Here is an 18,096-nt window from a genome sequence, read left to right on the forward strand (position 1 = left end):
ACCAGTGGGAACTGAGGGGCTAAAAATCTTACAAAAGGTAAGTGTTGGAGTGACAATGTATACCAGAGGTGCTGACTGATACGGGTACACTAACTCCACAAGTTTTTTGCTTATAGTCTCAATCTCTCCTCATGAAGAATGGGACCATCTCCATCGAGAGGCCTCCATCATACACAGATATCAGAAGATTTCAAGCATGCGGATTTAATGTCTTTGATACAACGATATTGTTTAGCCATTGCTCTACAGTAGATGTTCTGAGAATACAACCACATCCTGGAGTACAAATCCCTTACTGTTTCGAAATGAAAGCACTAAGCATGCAAAACACATGTAAAACAGGTAGTCAAAACCAAGCATTTAAGAGCTCTCACTTGTTATTTGCATATATAACACATTTCTATGTTTTGTTCTGAATCTGGTAAAAACAACCTACAATTCTTTGGTCAGTATAATCCCCACTGCTGTATGCTGTGGCCAGAGTTGAAGAGCACTTCTCTGCATACCAGGGAGAAAGGCCTTGCTGAGAAGCACTGCTAATGGAGATAGTGTAGATACTATCAGTGTAACCATCACAGTCACAGTTGTCACCCTGACGACCTCCATTCCCAGAAGCCCATACAAAAATGGAGCCTTTTCCATTTCGGCCCTAGAGGAAATGAAACAGGTGGTTATAAAAGAGATTTCGTAATATATTCTTAGCAACTGCTCCTGTCCCCTCCTCTCCCCCCAACATGAAAGCCTAATACATCAAATATTTTCAGGTAGAAAAGGATAATTTTCCACTGTAGAAGACAGAGACAGAAGGAAACAGCTACTTGTGATTTTCTACCTCGGACCCTATAGTACAATCTTTTAGCTTGTCTGTATCTTTTAGCTTGACTAGTCTACATTTACCGTCCATGGACAGTAAGTTTCTTTAAAATAGGTTTTAGTGTTAAAAACAGAGTCTATGATCAGCAGGACAATTTTCCCAAATAACAGTGTTTCAGTCCTGAACACTTCTAGGAAAAACGCCTTTTTTTTTTTTTTTAAAAAGAAATAGCTAGTTCATCAGGAGTTATTTCACTTGCATTTCTTGTAGTCACAGAGGTATGGTAAACGGTATAAATGATGTACACAATACGACTTTTCCACCAATTTCTTTTTTTGTAATGAAGCCTTTCACTGTTGGCACTCGCTGAAAAACAGCAACAGTAAGCACGTCTGTTTGAAAAGCCTCCCTTCTCTCACAAATCCGTGGGCCAGCACCAGCAGGCTCAGGACATAACCATTTTCATTCCCTGCTCTGGCCCCCAGAGAGTAATGAGGTAGCAGCAGCTAACAACTGATGCTGACAGCTGACAAGAGAATGCTGCAGCAGCACGTAAACCATCACAGCTATCACAGAGGAAGCGTATAGCAGCCATTCAGCCTTCAGCTGTGCTCATCCTTCAGAGGAGAAAATATGTTTCATGCGAAAAGCAAAAGTTCATTTTTTATTCGTTATTAATATATGTATATTCACTGGAAAGTGCAGTTGAAATACAGGTTTTTATCACCCTCACCCCACAGATAAGATTTAAAGTTATTCGTGCGTGGCCTAAGCGACATTTGCAGCACTTAAAACATTAGAAATAAAGAAAACAGAAAAATAGGCTGTACTCTTTGAGATACAATTGCTAAAATGGGAAGGACAACCCACGTGAATTACAGAAAATGAGATAATATCTTCTTTTGAAAATAAAGGCTGCAGTCCAGAAAAGCAATGGTATATGTAAACAGATGATTTGATTTCTCTTGGAGTGCTACCAATGCCTCTCAGATGCTTAAGGGTAAGCATATGCTTAAGTGTTTTACTGGACAAGCAATAAACGAGTCAAGGATGAGACTCATTGGCAGCTCCATCACTGACTGACTAAAAGGGATGGAGAGCATCCAGATCCATGCATGAGGGAGCCTGACAAATTAGTGGATAAATTTGTTCCCCTCAGTAAATAAAACAAGTTGTAAAAACAGGTACATTCTTCACAAAATAACCTGATTTTTCAGAGTATGACCACCAAACTTTGGTTCCTAATTATTGCCTTTAATTATCCCTTTTCACTAACTGCCTACCTATGGACTTAGATCCCTGTTTATCACCAACCCACCCCTCCCAGCCTCCATTCTTCCTTCAGAGTATGCTTGTCAGTTGTCAGACTCCTTTCTTCTCCTCCCTTATCTGCTAATGTTAACCGCTCTATTTTCAATACCCTCCCTTGGTTTGCTCCTGTCCTTCAAGCTTTCTCTCTTTCTCTCCTTTCTTGTCTCTGACTAATACAGACTTCCTCTCTGTATTAGTACCTGTCCTTCTTTAGATATCTTTTCACTGGCAATAGCAAGAGCAGCTTTTTAATACATCCCCAGCAGCTTTCTCTTTGTACACTACTGATCATCCAAAGAGATCAAAGGAGGATAACGTAAAACAGAACTGTAAAACCACTGTTTCCAATACTCTTCATCATGCATTTTTACTATCTTGAATTTAATTGGATCATGATATGCACCAATTTATAAGCACAATACAAGCCCATCCACAGGGTGCTAAAATGCATAGTTATTTCACACAGCAAAATATTCACAAAGCAGAAATTTTGTATTAAATTTTTATAGGCTTTCAGTGCAGAAATCCAATTACTGTTCAGTGCAAAACAAGCAGCAGAGAAGAGTGGGGGTAGGGCAAGACAAAGGCAGCTAAAGTAGCAACAGAAAAAGAAAGCTTATCTGTAGAGAATAGCAGCTAAAACGGGCTTAGAAGGCTCTAATAGTGCTTTTTTAAAAGTCCTGTTCTAGCTAGTAATTTCTCTGACCAGTACTATTAAAATATCTTTTTTCCTTTTTAAATATGTTTAAATGAATAGAGTGCAAACCATTTTCATTTCCTGCCTGATATGAACCATTTTAAAATCCTGTTCTCTGCCACATTTCATTGCATTTTTTTCTTAAGTATCATACCTGTTTTATCCCATACTCAAAAGCCTTCTGTGCCAGTCTCCCAGGTCCCTCAACAGTTTTACCATCATCATTAGGTCCCCAGCTTGCACTGTAAATATCCACGTGTTCTGGATTGAAACCAATTGAACTGGCTTCAATAGCATCAGTGACTATTCCATCCAGCATACGTATACCTTAACAGAGAAAAACAAGCAGACTGTATTTACTGTCTGTTTCCTCTTCTTCGTCTTTGTTACCTGATCGTAAATTTTATAGCAAAATTAATCTATAAATATTGTACCACAGACTACTGCTGTTCATTTGAATAATACTCAGGGCAGTTAATGTCAGTGTAAAATAGTACACTTACCCTTTATTTGTAGAGCTTGGTGCTCTCTACAAACATTAAAAAAATAATAAATCCTAAAATTTGGTTGCACCTTATTTACCTCTTTCTCTGTTTTTGCAGAAGACCAGGAAGATGATGTTCTGTTTACTGTTCCTGCTTTCTTTTCATTACAATGAGCTTTCTCATTGTAATGACCTTCTTCTTCTTCTTTTAAAACCATAACAGAATTCTCTTCTCAAATTGCTATAATATCACTAAAATTGAATAGATTTTGTCAACATAATTTTTAAGAGTTTTAGTTCAAAGATGTAATTCTGACTGTTCTGACTAAAGCACCGTCCTCTCTGTCATTAAGCCATTTTGCTGTCTTTGTGATGCTATTTCACAAGCTCTTCAGTCTTCACCACAAAAAACGTTCACTGTTGCTTTACTACCGTATTCTTCCTACTGTGAGAGATCCAGGGATGCTAGTGATATCTAGCCATTAATGTTTTATTAGCAACTGCATTATCTAATCTTCTCCAGATCAAGCCTAATCACAGTGGTACTTAAAATTCAGCGGCAGGCAGTGGCTCGCCTGCACTGGCCCCCTGCTCTGCAAGCCCCTAGCTCTGCAGTGGGATTGCTACCACCATCCGGCGCTGGGTGAGGACAGAAACCCCTGCCATGGCATGGCTCTCCCAGCAAGAGCAGCAACGTAACGGTTAGTGGAGTCGGGGTTCAGCCCGTGTTTTCAAGCGATGAAAATGTCAGGGTTCTCCCAAACTTGGCAAGTTTGTATGACAGCAGCTGCACCGTTACTGGCAGCTGGTGAATTGTGAGGACTGATTTTCTGGCATTTTCCACAAAATGGGGATATTTCCAAAGCATGCCAGGAAGAATGTGACAGTGCTATACAAAAAGAAAAAAAAAAAAAAAAAAAACACCTTCCCCTTGCAGCTCTCTGTTTTATTCTTTTTTATAGTTAAGCAGGAGAAAGGGCATAATTCTTTCCCCAAATGGCTGCCCTCTAAGACTCTTAACACCTCTGAAAGAAAGCTGAGCTTTGTTATTTCATATCAATTAGTGGCAAAAAAGAGACAAAGGAGTTAATCTGTTCAACCACTGCTACTCCACTATCACTCATAAAGCTGGGAAAAGAATCAAGGTGCATCCTGTACATCAGGTTCCACAAACACCTCTTGCCCTGAATAGGCTTAAACTCGTAACATTTTGAATATTCCTTTTTCAGCTAGCTCGGAATTGTGAGTTTCTGTCATACATGTGTGCTGTAAGCAAAGATCTGCCTGTGTGGAAATGACTGCAACACTCTGGACACTGGGTTGTAACATATCATGAGATACTGGAAATGCAGAGAGACATTTCCCAAACAAGAAGACAAAGCCAATTCCACTGATAAATAATGTAGTAAGGAAGAAAACATGCACAATGGCAATGCATTGATAAAAAAACAGCTCAGTAGAAAACAAATAAACAAACAAAAAAAAACACCAATACTGTCATGTCTTTATGACCTCCAAAAATACTGCTTGTTTAAGTCAACTTGGGGATTTGATGACTGCAGTGATATTTCCCTAAGCAGATTCCAATTATCTGCTCTTGCATAAATTCTTCCACATGCTTTCTCTCATCATCAGTCCCACAAATTCAAAAGCAGGCAAAGCCCAAGGTAATTTCAGACACATACATATATCTGCATGGCAGAAGTCTATTTTTAGCAGCACATCACTATGTGGGAACTCTCAGCCCAGTCCTTTGTGAAATGGAACTTCTTAATCATTTGATTTCCATGGCAGCACCAGAGAAATATCGTAGCACAGTGCTGCGGTTAGATATGCACAAAGATATACACACTCTGCTTTACTCCAAAGGTGATAAATACACACATTTCTTAGCTCTATACAAAACAAGAGGTTAATGTTAAATGAAACTGAAAGGTGTCACTTTTAAAATTGACATTAAGAAGTATTTGTTTCACACAGCACATAGGGATGGCCTGTGGGATTCACGGCCACAAGCTGTTGAAAAGATTTACACAGATTTCAGAACAGGGCCAGACGTTAATGTACTAATAGGAATGCTCGAGATTATTAAAGTTACTATTTTCATGGAAAATAAAAAATTTTGAATTCAATGTTTTACTTCAAGGCAAAGTTAAACCAGTCTCTAATGCTGAAGGTCAGAGCACAGCATATTCCAAATGTCAGGGTTTCTTTCCCTCTTTCTCAAAGCGTATATTGCTGACTATCAGAGAGAATGCATTGGCTACAGACCACTGGATTTATCCAGTATGGCAACTGATACAAGCAAACAGCCGCTTAAAGAAGTCACCCTGAACTAATGTCAAATACAAGTGTGTAATGCATCATTCCAAGGATTAAAAAAAAAAAAAAAAAAGGGAAGAAAGAAAGAAAGAATGTCTGTGAAGAAATGAATCCTACATAGCTTTGTACATAAAAAAAACCCTTCCGGTGTCTACCCAGGCCAAATTTAGCTAAATCTTTTGACGAATTCTCCTATTTTCTGTTGCTCTTTGGACATGTTTTTGTTACACCCCTACCTCAGTCATGCTGGCCATATATACTGGCTTACAATTTATTTCAACTCATGTATATTTTTCTTATCTGCCACCCAGTTATTAGGAGATTTCTGGGTAATCTGAAGCACTGGATTGCTTTTCCTCCTGTTATTTTCCTTTTCTAGACAAGTCACACAGTACAGATTTCTAGTTTGCATTTGCAAATGAAATCTGTGGAAGAACCTTCTCTATAGATGCAAGTGCCTTAAATTATGGGCACAGCAGGAATTCAGACATCATTGCAGCTTCATCCATTTTGCCCTGCTTTGAAAATTTGGCATCTTCATCTCATGAGCGAGATATTTTATTTAAACAGTGCCTGACAGCATAATGCATTATGGCAAAGGCAGACTGCAAAGCTGACATCTATGACAGCTGAGTAGAGTAAATGGGAACCTACAAACGTAAGACCAAAATGGTGGGAATGGCAGTTATGGGTGTCAACTGCCACTCATCATCCTTTTGTTTAAAAGGAAAAAAGAAATAATGGAAAAACTAGACTGCAACAAGTATTTTCCTGTGAGCTAAATAACCATTTGCAACTAATACTTTGATCATAACTATTTCATAACCTTCTAATGGATTAATTTGGATATTCTTTCTTCTAATCTGCTCAATCCCCTCTCCTCCTCCATGCCATCTCCTTCCAAGATAACCAGCTACAACAAGTAAATCCATCATTCCTTAAAAGATCTCTGTGTACAAAATAGATTATTATTAACCTATATTATTACTTTGTTGTTACATATTACACCATCTACTTATACTCAAGTGACAAATTCCAGAGAACATGATGGCATTTAAGAAATGGTGTCACAAAAATCTATCACTCTGCCCTGTGGCCAGTCAGGATTTTGTAGACTAATACTGCAAGAGTGATGATTCCTGTGAAGGAACAGTAATTTATATTTCAGATTAACGGTATCTGACAACATTCAGCATTTCACAGAATTTTTCTAGTTTCCCTTCACATCAGACATCTAACTATCTTCATTCTCTTACCTCCAACTTTGGAATTGTAGGCTACTCCAACTCCACATTTTCTGTTGTTGGCTTGCATTGCAATTTCTCCTGCACACCGTGTTCCATGCCTGAATAAATACAGTAAGAATAAATGATGTCTCATAACCTACACAATTCTGTGTAATGTACACAAAGACTCATCAGTGACTTTCTGGATTTGGTGGATGTCTTGAACTGAATGTAATGCAGCTGTTGAATAATTCTGAGTTGTATCTACGTGACACAAAAATACTTGTTTCCCTTAGGCTTCAGTCAATGTAATTTTACCTATTTAGTGATCAAATGATCATCAAGATGAGATGGTAAATACCTAATCCAAGCCACACTGAGGTCCATGAAACTATCTGTTATCTGTATTTTAGCAGAGTGCATCTGTATTTTACAGAGTAGTGTAAAATTATAAGGCTAATAAGCTACGAAACTTCTTCAGAAAGAAATGCAAACGAGTCTTTTTCTAATCACACATTCAGATATTCTTTTTTTTAATGATTGCCTTTATTAGGATTTCAGAAAGTTAGCCTTTAAAGTATCTTCATCATTGCTGAATTTTTCTTGTAGCTAGCTACTTTCTATGCAAATTTTTTTTTGCCATGGGTGATTCTTTACTCTTCAATAAAGAAAACCTTCAAGTAACTGTAATTGTAGAAGAGTCGTATTATTTAATACTATAGATTGTTATTCAATGAAGTGTTTTAATGCTTCTGGGCTGAATTCCATTTATTTATTAATAAAGATTAGAAATAATACAGGTAAATTTAAGAGATAATGTCATCAGAACAAGAGGATAATGGACTCTTGCTCTTAAATAATGCTGTAGTAAAGTAGAAATGTCATTTTTCAAATGTCTTATTCATGGGATATTTATCTGTTGATTGACTGTTGTGTTTTTTTTTCCCCCCACACACTGATTTATGTTATGAATGCTGCCATATGGTTTGATAGACAATATGGAACCAGTGCATCAGTATCTTCCTGTGTATTTATTGAGTACTGACATCCCAATTGGTTTAAGAAATTGACTTCTGTGTACCAGCTTTTAAAGAGGTCCACTCTCTTCTCTTGTGACAGACAAAATCCCTCACTGAACTACATGAATACTCCCAGGTGTGACAGATCCATCCTGATGTTCCACTGAGTACCTGACTGGCAGCTCCAGAGAGGGCATTGGGGAAAATTCCCCACTCCTTCCAAGACACACAAGTCCACTAAGCAAACTGGCTGGTTGTCTGTGTTCAAGCCTTTTGAAACTTCCTGTGTTTCCACTTTGAAAATGTCCAGGCCAAATCTGGTCTATATAATGTTTCCAGACACCTTTTTCCTCAGAAGAGACAGAAAGATTTTCCAGAAAAGGAATGTAACCTCCTCCAGTGTCACAGCCATATCAGAGGAGGAGGTCAGAAGCATTGTTTCACCTTTGCTCATCTGTACTGAGCTAGAAAACATTTGTCCAAAATATTGAATTGGTCCAGAAGGTACTGCCAAAACCAGAATACAGTGTCCTTAAATACAAAAGTTGGTCTAAAGGGATTTTTTTTTTGGTAGGTTGGTAGGTTTCGCTAAGAAACAGGCTGTTTCAGAGCCCTTCACAGCAGATGCGTTCTTTTAAAATTCCCAGGGCAAAGCAGAGAACTTAAAATTTGCTTAGGTAGGTATTGTTCTACAAATGCATATGGTGACATGAACAGATTGTTCCATTCAGCTTACAGAAATGTGTCAGACTTTACACATACTAAGATATGGAGAAACTCAAGACGTCAAAATTTAATTTCCCTAATATCCAGTGTCTGTGAAAGTGTTTCTGCCAATGAAAACACAGGAGATTCTGCCTGAACATCGGGAAACACTTTTTTTACTGGGAGGCTTACCTGAACACTGGTGCAGGCTGCCCAGAGAGGCTGTGGAGTCTCCTCCTTGGAGATATTCAAAAGCACTCTGGACATGGTCCTGTGCACCCTGCTCTGGGTGGCCCTGCTTGAGCAGGGGGTTGGGCCAGAAGAGCTCCTGAAGTCCCTTCCAACCTCAACCTTTCTGTGGTTTTGTGCCACAAATTTTTCCTTTCATACATAATTACCACAGGGGACATGGATATTTCCTCATTTGCATGTTGTAACACATGAAGTAATAGAGTACTATTTTACTCTCTTCACACAATTGGGAGGCTACTCACTTGTTTTCGTTTGTTGGGTCATATCTAGGAAAGGGATCGTGATCGTTGTCATTGAAATCATAACTTGCCTTTGGGTCCTACATTTAAAAGAACAGAAATAATTGGGACAACTAGGAAATGCATTTTTAAATGTGCAACAAAATGCGTTCTAGAGTCGGTATTTATTGATTTGGTGTGCCTCATGTTGACAGCAATCAAGTGCATAGAATTTGACAGGCATTCACAATTCCATAAATTTTTCATGGAGCTTTAATAATTCAGCATTAAACCACGGTATACAAACATGCCTGGGAACTAAATCCACTGAGATTAAAAAAAAAAAATAAAAATTATCTTTGCTAAGTAACTTTCAACTTCCTATGACATAGACCAGGTTCCAAATTAGGTCTGAGGCAAATATTTCAGTCTCTGCAATGTAGGAGCTGCCTTATGGAACAGACAGTGTGTCTGTATATGAAATTTACAATTGATTAATTTATTCCACAGCAATCTAACGCACAAACTTACATAGTTAGTGTAGATGTCAGTGTGATTCCACTCCAAGCCATCATCTAATACTGTGATGACAACACCCTTGCCTGTAATCCCTTTTTGCCATACAGGAATAACATGGAGATCCAGTTTGGGAAGGGATGGAGTTATCCTTGTATCTTGCTGAGGGGCAGAAAGGATTACAAATGTGTCAGTATTTTGTATCCATTTATACCACACAGATCCAAAGTCACATTTTAGAAATGCTCTAAATCATCCCAGCCTGAATTAGTATATTTCTCGCAAACTTTGCAAACATATAACAAAAATGAATTTGTTCAAATAGTTGTAGCACTGAAAGATTTCCCCCATCACTTGAAGCTTCCAGAAAACCACCTCTGAATAAGGACCATCTTTGATTCATTAGAGCTAGGCAACAGAAATAAATACAAGAGGGGTAAGAACGTACCAATGAACCTTGCAAAGTTGAGTTAATAACCAGACCTACTAATGTCTGTTATTTTCACCTTTCGAGGAGCCAAGACGGTAAGTAGCCCACAGTACAGTAAGCTGTGTTTTCTCCAAACTTGTTTTCTCCTTTGACGTTCAAGTTAGCCAGAACAGAATAATTAATGGCTAAAACAATTAAGGTAGTTGTTTGGCTAGGAACAACTGTGCTGAATCACAACTTTCTGTTTGCTACCCTCATTACTTTTCCTGTGGTAAATCAACTGGAAGTATGAGTCATTTATAGCCTTCTCTGCCACAGCAAGTTCTTTGAAAAGTAACTTCTAAGTGGGTCATTTTTCCTCTCTAATATTAAATATGCAGCACATACATCTAATTTAGAATCCTTGCTTACTACCCCATAAAAACAGAGATATAAACCCCAGCATTTTGTGCTTCTCAGTGCATAATTACATTAGTTGATCACAGGTTTTTCATTTATTTGTTTCCAAAAGGATGTCAGACAGCATATGAGGATTAGGTACAGAAGTATGTTATAAGAATAACATTTATTTCACTTTTTGCTTTCTTTTCTGACTGCTGCAGATCAGGAAGGTTTTGAGGTTTCCGGTTTTGTTGTCTAGAATCCATTACATTTTTTTTTGGTGATTTGTGAAGACACCCTGAACAAAAGTTAAAAACCGTTGACACTAAATCAGATAATAGGTTATTTGCTACAAGGCAAGGATAACATTTTGGAAGAAACTGTCTAACACACATATATTCAATTAAAAATATATATAATCAATGTGCATTGGAAACAAGAGTAAGCATCATGTTTTCTGTTTCTCCTGTGTGTAAACTGGAGGCAAAAGGAGTGAAAAATCATAGAAAGGTGGAAAGAGGAACAGCGTCTTCTGGAGAACATGGCACTGCTTTTTTCACACACACACACACACAAAAAAAAAAAAACTTTTTTTCTGAACTGTGTGTTCATGTATTTGTCCAAAGCAGAGACCTTAGATATTTTGTGCTTCCTACTGAAAGCAGGCAAACAAGCAAATACACACACAGCTTCAAAGAAATGTTAAATTCTCAAAGATAACTATTTTTATGTTGACAAATAATCTGTAGAAATTTTTGCGGAAATATTTTATCCCATGTGTTTTGCAATTTACTTTTTCTAACTAAAAGGAAAGAGAAGCAAAAGCATTGTACAAACAGCCTACCATTTGGTCTGCTTTCTCTAAGCTGAACTGAAGAAAATGAAGTATCTCTAGCCCCTAGGATCATGTTTGTACTTGACCATTTTTCTTGTTATACCATTTTTAATCCCACTCCTCTTCTGAGGGAAATCCATGACATCTAGACTGAAGGTAAACCTAGGTGCACGGTGGAAATACAGCTGAAACGTAGGTGATGAACTGTATTTCTGACTTGTCATATTCAGACAAAAACTAGAGAGGTCAGGAAATTTCTTTTCCTTGAGGTTTTCAACATGTGAGCTGTAAAGAATCTCTTCTACTTGCACCCTAGACCAAGACACCAAAGGCAACTGCCATATGTGTGCATATGTTTTTGTGTTCTTCTGGAGTATGCACTCCACACTACCAATTTTAATGAAGAAACACATGGCCAGCTTCAGACATGTTAAAGGAATTCTTACATGTTGACAGCAAATATTTCAAAGTTATAATACAGGTAGGTATTATCTATTGTACCATGTTCTAATATCACCCCCCAGCCTGAGCAGCAGCCTAGATCGGCTTTTGGAATCTCTGCATGAACTACACATCACAAAAGACAGACGGTTGCCTGGAAATATTATGCACAGAGATTTTTATAACCTATGCTAATGAGAGGGACTCTTCATTTTTTCCCTCCAGTGCAGTCGCTGTGATACTAGTAGAATAGTACAGCTGGTACTACAAGCGAAATTCATCTTCCCTGGTCCCACAATGAGACAAATTCTTACCAGATACCACTGCTGATTCCACATAGGATCGTTGAAAAGATTCTCTGCTGAGTCTGTCATGGTGGCACGCTTAGTTCGCTTTTTCTCGTATTGCTGCTCTGCCCATGACACCTAAAATTATTTGTAAAAACATGATACGTAAGCCAGTACACATTGGGACTCTATTAGCCTAGAGGACAAGAGTTTTCCTCACCCAGCTAGACTTTCATGCTTAGGCTAGACGAGCAACATTTGATGCAGAGAGGAGGATTATTTATTCCATACTACGGTGTACTTTAGGAAAGAGGACTCAGTGAAATCACTATGCCATACAATTAATTCATATAAAGTACAAGTTAACAGTGAAATCCTGTGAATGCCACACAACGCAGACTTCTGTATCAAATGTGTAGTATGGTTAGAAGGTTATTTAAGTAGTGATGCTTACTGAAACAAACAAAACTACACTTTGCTTCTTTTTTATACTTTCATTTTAATGCCTATTGATTTGTACTTGGAGTTGCAAGAAAAGAAGAAAGATTATCTCTGGCTTTATCTCTGACTAGCAGTCATAACGACGATGTTACTCATAGCCCAGATGGACCTTCAAGTCTCCTTCCCACCGGTGTTTTGAAGTGTGATCTGTTAGTAAACCTGGAATATTGGATTAAATTCCTCACTGGCATAATTCCACTTGAGGCTGCTGAGAGCCACAATGCTTCAGTGTGTTTTGCTAATGCATCTGTACACTGAATTGCCTGGCATTTGTGCACGAACACAGCATTCCCTAAGTCACAGGGTTATGTTTTAACAATATTTCCCACCCTTGGTCCTTTGAATGCTTTATTAATCCACTTCAAATCCAATCCTGACTCTGCTGTGTGACACCCATCTGTGCCGTGTGCTCCTTTTGGAAATGGGAAAAAAAATGGTCCTGCAGGCACCTGGGCAGTCACTCTGACACAGACCAAGGTGCTGCTTTTCATCCCCATTTCCAAACAGGCAAAGAAAGCTCAGATTCAGGAGGTTGCCAAGGTCCTGCTTTAAAGACATTTTAAGAATCCATTTAAGAATGCCTGGGATTTAAACCTTTTGCTTTATGCATCTGAACAGACTTTAGCACTTTTCCCTGCTGTCGTTTGATGACCTTATGGTCCTTACACATATCACCATATATGAAAAAATCATAAGAGTGAGTTAGAAATTATTATAATAAAGAAATGTACTGATTTGATTAAAATACATCTTTTCTAAGGAGAACTTAATGAAAATTCACTGCAAGAACATTAACCCTTAAAGATGGAAGCTACAGCAAGCACATGTAATGAAAGCTAATGCAGCTCACTTTGCTTCGTATTTAGTACTGAAACCCCTACAAAGCACAATTAGTCTCAGGAGATGAATACACCCATGAAGTACGAGTGTTTTAAACTGCACTACTGATAGCCAAGGTCATATATACTTCTGCACAGGTTAGAGCAATTACCGTGATTCTCTTCCCTGCCCACAGCAAAGCTTGGCCTCTGCATCACCCAATGGTAATTAAGAATTGACAGTTTCCATGCTTGTTTTCTGATGCGGACAACTGCTCTGAGGGAAATGAGCTGAAACTACTAAGCACATATGTCAGACAAACAAGCCAAATATTTGTCACTCAGCAGCTGGGTAAGGTTCATGCTACCCATCTACAGCAAAAGCTGAAGGCCCTATGCCAGATCTACAAAGCACTGGAAATGATTTTGATTCAGGTCCCTTGCATGAAAGTGGACTTGGAAGCTAGTGCAAATACTGGAAGACGTTGGGGAGCCAAATATTTGTATCCTTTCAAAACATTCACAGGCGTTACCCATTTTACTACAAACACTTGGACAGCCACAGGAAGGAGATAAATATTCAGAGTACAGCCAAGTTTTGCCCCAACTTTCATGTCTAACATATTGTAAAATTCATCAAGGCAATACAAAAACCAAGGAAGGATTCTCTTCTCTTTCCTTTTTTATAAGAATGAATTTAAACCCTTTTAAATAGGCTGTTGCTTAACAGAATTAGCTCTTCGGAGTAAAAGTCCATGCATAACCACAAAGCATTACGTGATTGCCTCCTGTTTATATACTTACCTAATGACATAATTGCACCTCGTTCATTCACATAGTTAATTTGCATACTAGAGGGTAAATAAAAGGGAAATTGGAGCAGATTTAGCAAATCACCTGCAGCACTTTGAAGCTGGTTTGGGGGTCTAAGTACATGAGTATGCAGTAATGTTTAGTGGTAATGTATGTAATGCAATGACTTCCACTCTGCTCATGACACAAGAATTTGGTATATTAAACATGCTCGTGTTTTCCCGTGTAACAGACATTTGATGTATTAAGTACAAAAAAGAGTCACAGAATGTCCCAGGTTGGAAGAGACCCACAAGGATCAGAGTCCAACTCCTGGGTCTGCACAGGACCACTCAAAAACCAGACCACGTGTCTGAGAGCGTTGTCCAAACTCTTCTTAAACTCCATCAGGCTCGATGCCATGACCACATCCCTGGGGAGCCTGTCCCAGTGCCCGACCACCTCTGGGTGCAGAACCTTTCCCTAACACCCAGCCTGACCCTCCCCTGTCCCAGCTCCACGCTGTTCCCTCGGGTCCTGTCGCTCTCCCCAGAGAGGGAGGGAGAGAAAAGCGAGGAACTGCAGCCAGATCTCTGTTCCTGAACGCTGTACTACGACAGCATCAGAACGTAGGTATGGGCATAAAATACAGCATGTAACCTTTATTTGTGGTGGTTTTTACACTAACGCTGTGGCTTTGAGCATCCCCAGTTTAGAAAGATTTCACCCAGAAGACTTCAACTGCTAATCTGATGCTTGCAAGGAGACAGACAGGAATGGACAGTTTTGAAACAGAACATGTAAAACAAATACACTGTCTCACCCCCTCCTTTAATTGTTCATAAAATGTTTCCTCCTAACTGACATTTGCATCCAAAAACTTCACTCAGATAACCAATTACTTCTTCTCAAGTGATTCATCCTTACATGACAAAACGCTGCTTTTCACAATGAAGTTACTTGACGTTTTGGACTGCTGCTGCAATAATGCTGATTTGAAATTCAAATGTCATCATTCTGATGTGTGTCAGATGCTGTTTTTAAGAGGGGCTGACAGCATTCTGCTCTGTTCCTTAAATTTGCCGCCCACCACATTTCCTCAGTATGTTTACAAATAGGGATGCTTCTCTCCTAAGTAAAGTCAAATAAATGGAAGCGTCTGCCTCGCTACAGGATTGTGCATTAGACTGTATAATCCATGGCTCTGAACGGTGCCCGTCCCTGATTTCTGGGGGATCCCAGCGTACCAAAAGACTGCAAGTGTAGGTCATGTGATGAATCCCTTAAGCGGGGGTCTTCGCTTGCCATAGAAAAAATAAATCTAGCAAAACCTCAGTCTTTTTTTTTTTTTTGGTAATGTTGAATCACTTTAAATGGAACCTAATTTCCATGGCAATCGCATACACATGGCCTGATTAAACTTATTGCATCTATGGATTTTTGCTTTGAATCGAGCTCTGTTGTTCGTCATTCATGTTTTCACCAGCAACACATAGACATCTGAAATTCCAAACCTCTGCAATGCTGCATATTTTAAATCTTAATTTGGAAAGCACTTGCAAGAAATATGGTAAGAGAGGGTCAGAGTCTGCCTGTTAATGATGGAATAATAAAGTATTATTCAACACAAGTATGGATGGCTGAATACATTAGACTTGCAAAACGAGCAAAGTCTGCCTGTGACCTCGCTAGGAGGCTGGCAATCAATAAGCAGTCAGAATAAACAGAGGGCATAAAAAAAAAATGTAACACTCACCCGCTCATCATCAGAAAGTCTTTTAGTGATATGAATGGCACTTCTTCGAGATCGTCTTGGATGGCTTTTATGTCTGAATAGGTAGTGATTTTTGAGTGATCCAATCTATAAGACAGAGGCGTGCTGTGAGTATGGAGAGGTATCTCCCTACCGCAAACAAAGATCAACAGTCACAACCTGATGGAATGTCTTCTGCTTGAAAGCAAAGAGCAAGAAACTACGTTTAAATATGTTAATCTGAACTGGAACACCCTTCAAGTAAGAAGCGCTTGTCACAGCCTGCACGCTGCTGGAAGGGTTGGGGGGAATCATTTCATTTAACCTCCTTAAATCGCACTCATTACTACGACAGTGCTCAGCAAAGTAGCGCTACTCCTGTAGCAGCAACCGGAGCAAACAGAGGTGTCCTGGCAGAGCCGCGTCCCGGCCGGAGGTCAGGTTATGCATTTAGCCGCATTCCCCGATTGCGGCCCCTTTGCCGTGCCCGGGGGCTTTGTGCCTCGGGGGTCTCACGAGGGGTCGCGGCGCTCGGAGCCGGCACCCCGCGGGCATTTTGGCTGGCAGCGCGCAGGGGCCGGGCCAGCCCCGGCGCCCTTCACTCCGCGGGGACTTCTTGGGGTCGGCACCGGGGAACCGAGGGCTTGGGGAGCCCGGACCGGGGGTCTCGCCCGGAGCCGCCCGTGCGGAGGGCGCGACCGCCAGAGGGGTGAGCACGGCGAGTGGGCGAGGAGGGGGCGAGGACGGGGAAGAGGAGGGGAGTTGGGGAGGGGGTCGCCGGCGGCCCCCCGCCCCGCTCGCAGCCGGCCCCGGGATGCCGCGGTGGGAACAGGCGCTGCCTGCGGACCCCCGCCCGGCGCCGGGACGGAGCCGCCACCTCTACGCGGTTACTCATCCCTGACAACGCTGACGTCACGGCATCCCAAAAAAAAAAAAAAAAAAAACCAAAAAAAAAAACCACAAGCGACGGGGGGTGGGGGCAAGGAGCCCCTCGTGCTGGGGTGGGGCGGGGGAGCCGTCCGCAGCCCCGCTCCGTGCGCGGCTGGGGGGGTCCTCGGCGGGGCAACTCCCCGAAATGGGGTAGAGGCGGTGTGTGTATGGGGTAAAGGGGCATGGGGGGTGTGTACAGGGTAAAAGGGTGCGTGTGCGTGTGTATGGGGTTAAGGGGTGTGTGTACGGGGTAAAGGGGTGCGCGTGCACGCAAAGGGATGTGTGCGCATGGGATGCGCGCCCCGCGCCCGCTCCGCCGCCCGTACCTGCCCCACGAGGTCGTAGCCCAGCTCCTCGGCGATGTCCCTGGCGGCGTCGGGGCCCGCCGGGACCTCGGCCGCCCACTCGTTGAGGAATTGCCGCCCGGCGCCGCCGCCGCGGGGCAGGCAGCAGGCGGCCAGCAGCGCCAGGGCCGCGCAGCGCCCGCACCAGCGGAGCCCGTCCATGGCCGCAGCGGGCCGGCGTTGCTAGGCGAGAGCCTCGGAGGGGCGGCGGGGCTCGGATCGGCTCGGATCGGCGCGGCACGGCACGGCTCGGCACGGCTCGGCGCGGCGCGGCGCGGCGCGGATGGGTGCTGCGCGGCTGCCCGGCTCCGCGCGGCCGCCCAGACCCCCTCGGTCTCCGGAATGGAAATGAGCGTTTTGCACGTCAAAACGACGACAGACATCCTGACGTCAAAGTCTACCTGGCCCCCGGGCCGGGAGGGTGCTTCCCCGAGGGAGGGGGGGGGGCGGGGGGCGGGCGGCTCCGTCGGGGCTCCCGCCCCCTGCACGCGGAGGGAGGCGAGGGGCGCGCGGCCGTGCCCGCGGCTCGCCCCCGGGGCGGTGGGAGCGAAGGTGGCGCCGTCCCCCGTCGGCGACACCCCTCCGCCGGGCCCTCGGGTGTCGCTGGGAGGAGCCGCGGCGTCGGTGCGAGCTGGGAGGGTGGAACATTTCTCGTCCTTTTTTTACTTCTTTCGGGTAACCAACTAGCCGGACCCGCCGCGCGGTAACGCCTGATGAACGCGCACCTCCAGCCGGGCGCTGCCGCCCGCTGCCCTGACGTAGCAGGTGCCCTCACCCCAAAATGCTGTCGCTCGAAAATAATCATTAACCAAACTTTTTGTCGCACCCGGCGGAGGTCTTCGGGTTGCTGTTTCTCAGCAAATTCCGGGCTTTGCTAAATACTCATTTAATTCTGTAATTTCATTTTCCGTGGGTGACTACCCAGCTCCTTCTGTTTTATTTAGCTTTCCTACTGCCCTCTCGTTGTCTTTTCTCTCCTCATGTCAGAAAAGTTCTCTAAAGATTTCCTAGTATTCCCTG

General features: G+C 42.0%; 1 protein-coding gene across 2 annotated transcripts in view; it reads right to left on the reverse strand.

Annotated features, from left to right (window-relative positions):
• The window catches only part of PCSK1 (proprotein convertase subtilisin/kexin type 1), a 31,850-nt gene extending 14,174 nt beyond the window's left edge, over positions 1-17,676 (reverse strand). The window contains exons 1-9 of one of the 2 annotated variants that reach the window (XM_080572692.1): positions 17,326-17,676; positions 17,059-17,295; positions 15,806-15,910; positions 11,966-12,076; positions 9,580-9,726; positions 9,073-9,149; positions 6,885-6,973; positions 2,977-3,149; positions 437-649 (exon numbers count right to left, since the gene is read on the reverse strand). In XM_080572692.1, coding sequence (XP_080428818.1) covers positions 437-649; positions 2,977-3,149; positions 6,885-6,973; positions 9,073-9,149; positions 9,580-9,726; positions 11,966-12,076; positions 15,806-15,910; positions 17,059-17,238 — 1,095 coding nt within the window. In that variant the 5' untranslated portion in view covers positions 17,239-17,295; positions 17,326-17,676. Of the gene's footprint in view, positions 1-436; positions 650-2,976; positions 3,150-6,884; positions 6,974-9,072; positions 9,150-9,579; positions 9,727-11,965; positions 12,077-15,805; positions 15,911-17,058 lie in introns of both variants that reach the window. The other variant, XM_080572691.1, reaches the window with a different exon arrangement.
• Positions 17,677-18,096: the final 420 nt, after the last annotated feature.

The sequence above is a fragment of the Anser brachyrhynchus genome (genome assembly GCF_964034855.1).
Source record: "Anser brachyrhynchus genome assembly, chromosome: Z".
Lineage (NCBI taxonomy): Eukaryota > Metazoa > Chordata > Aves > Anseriformes > Anatidae > Anser > Anser brachyrhynchus.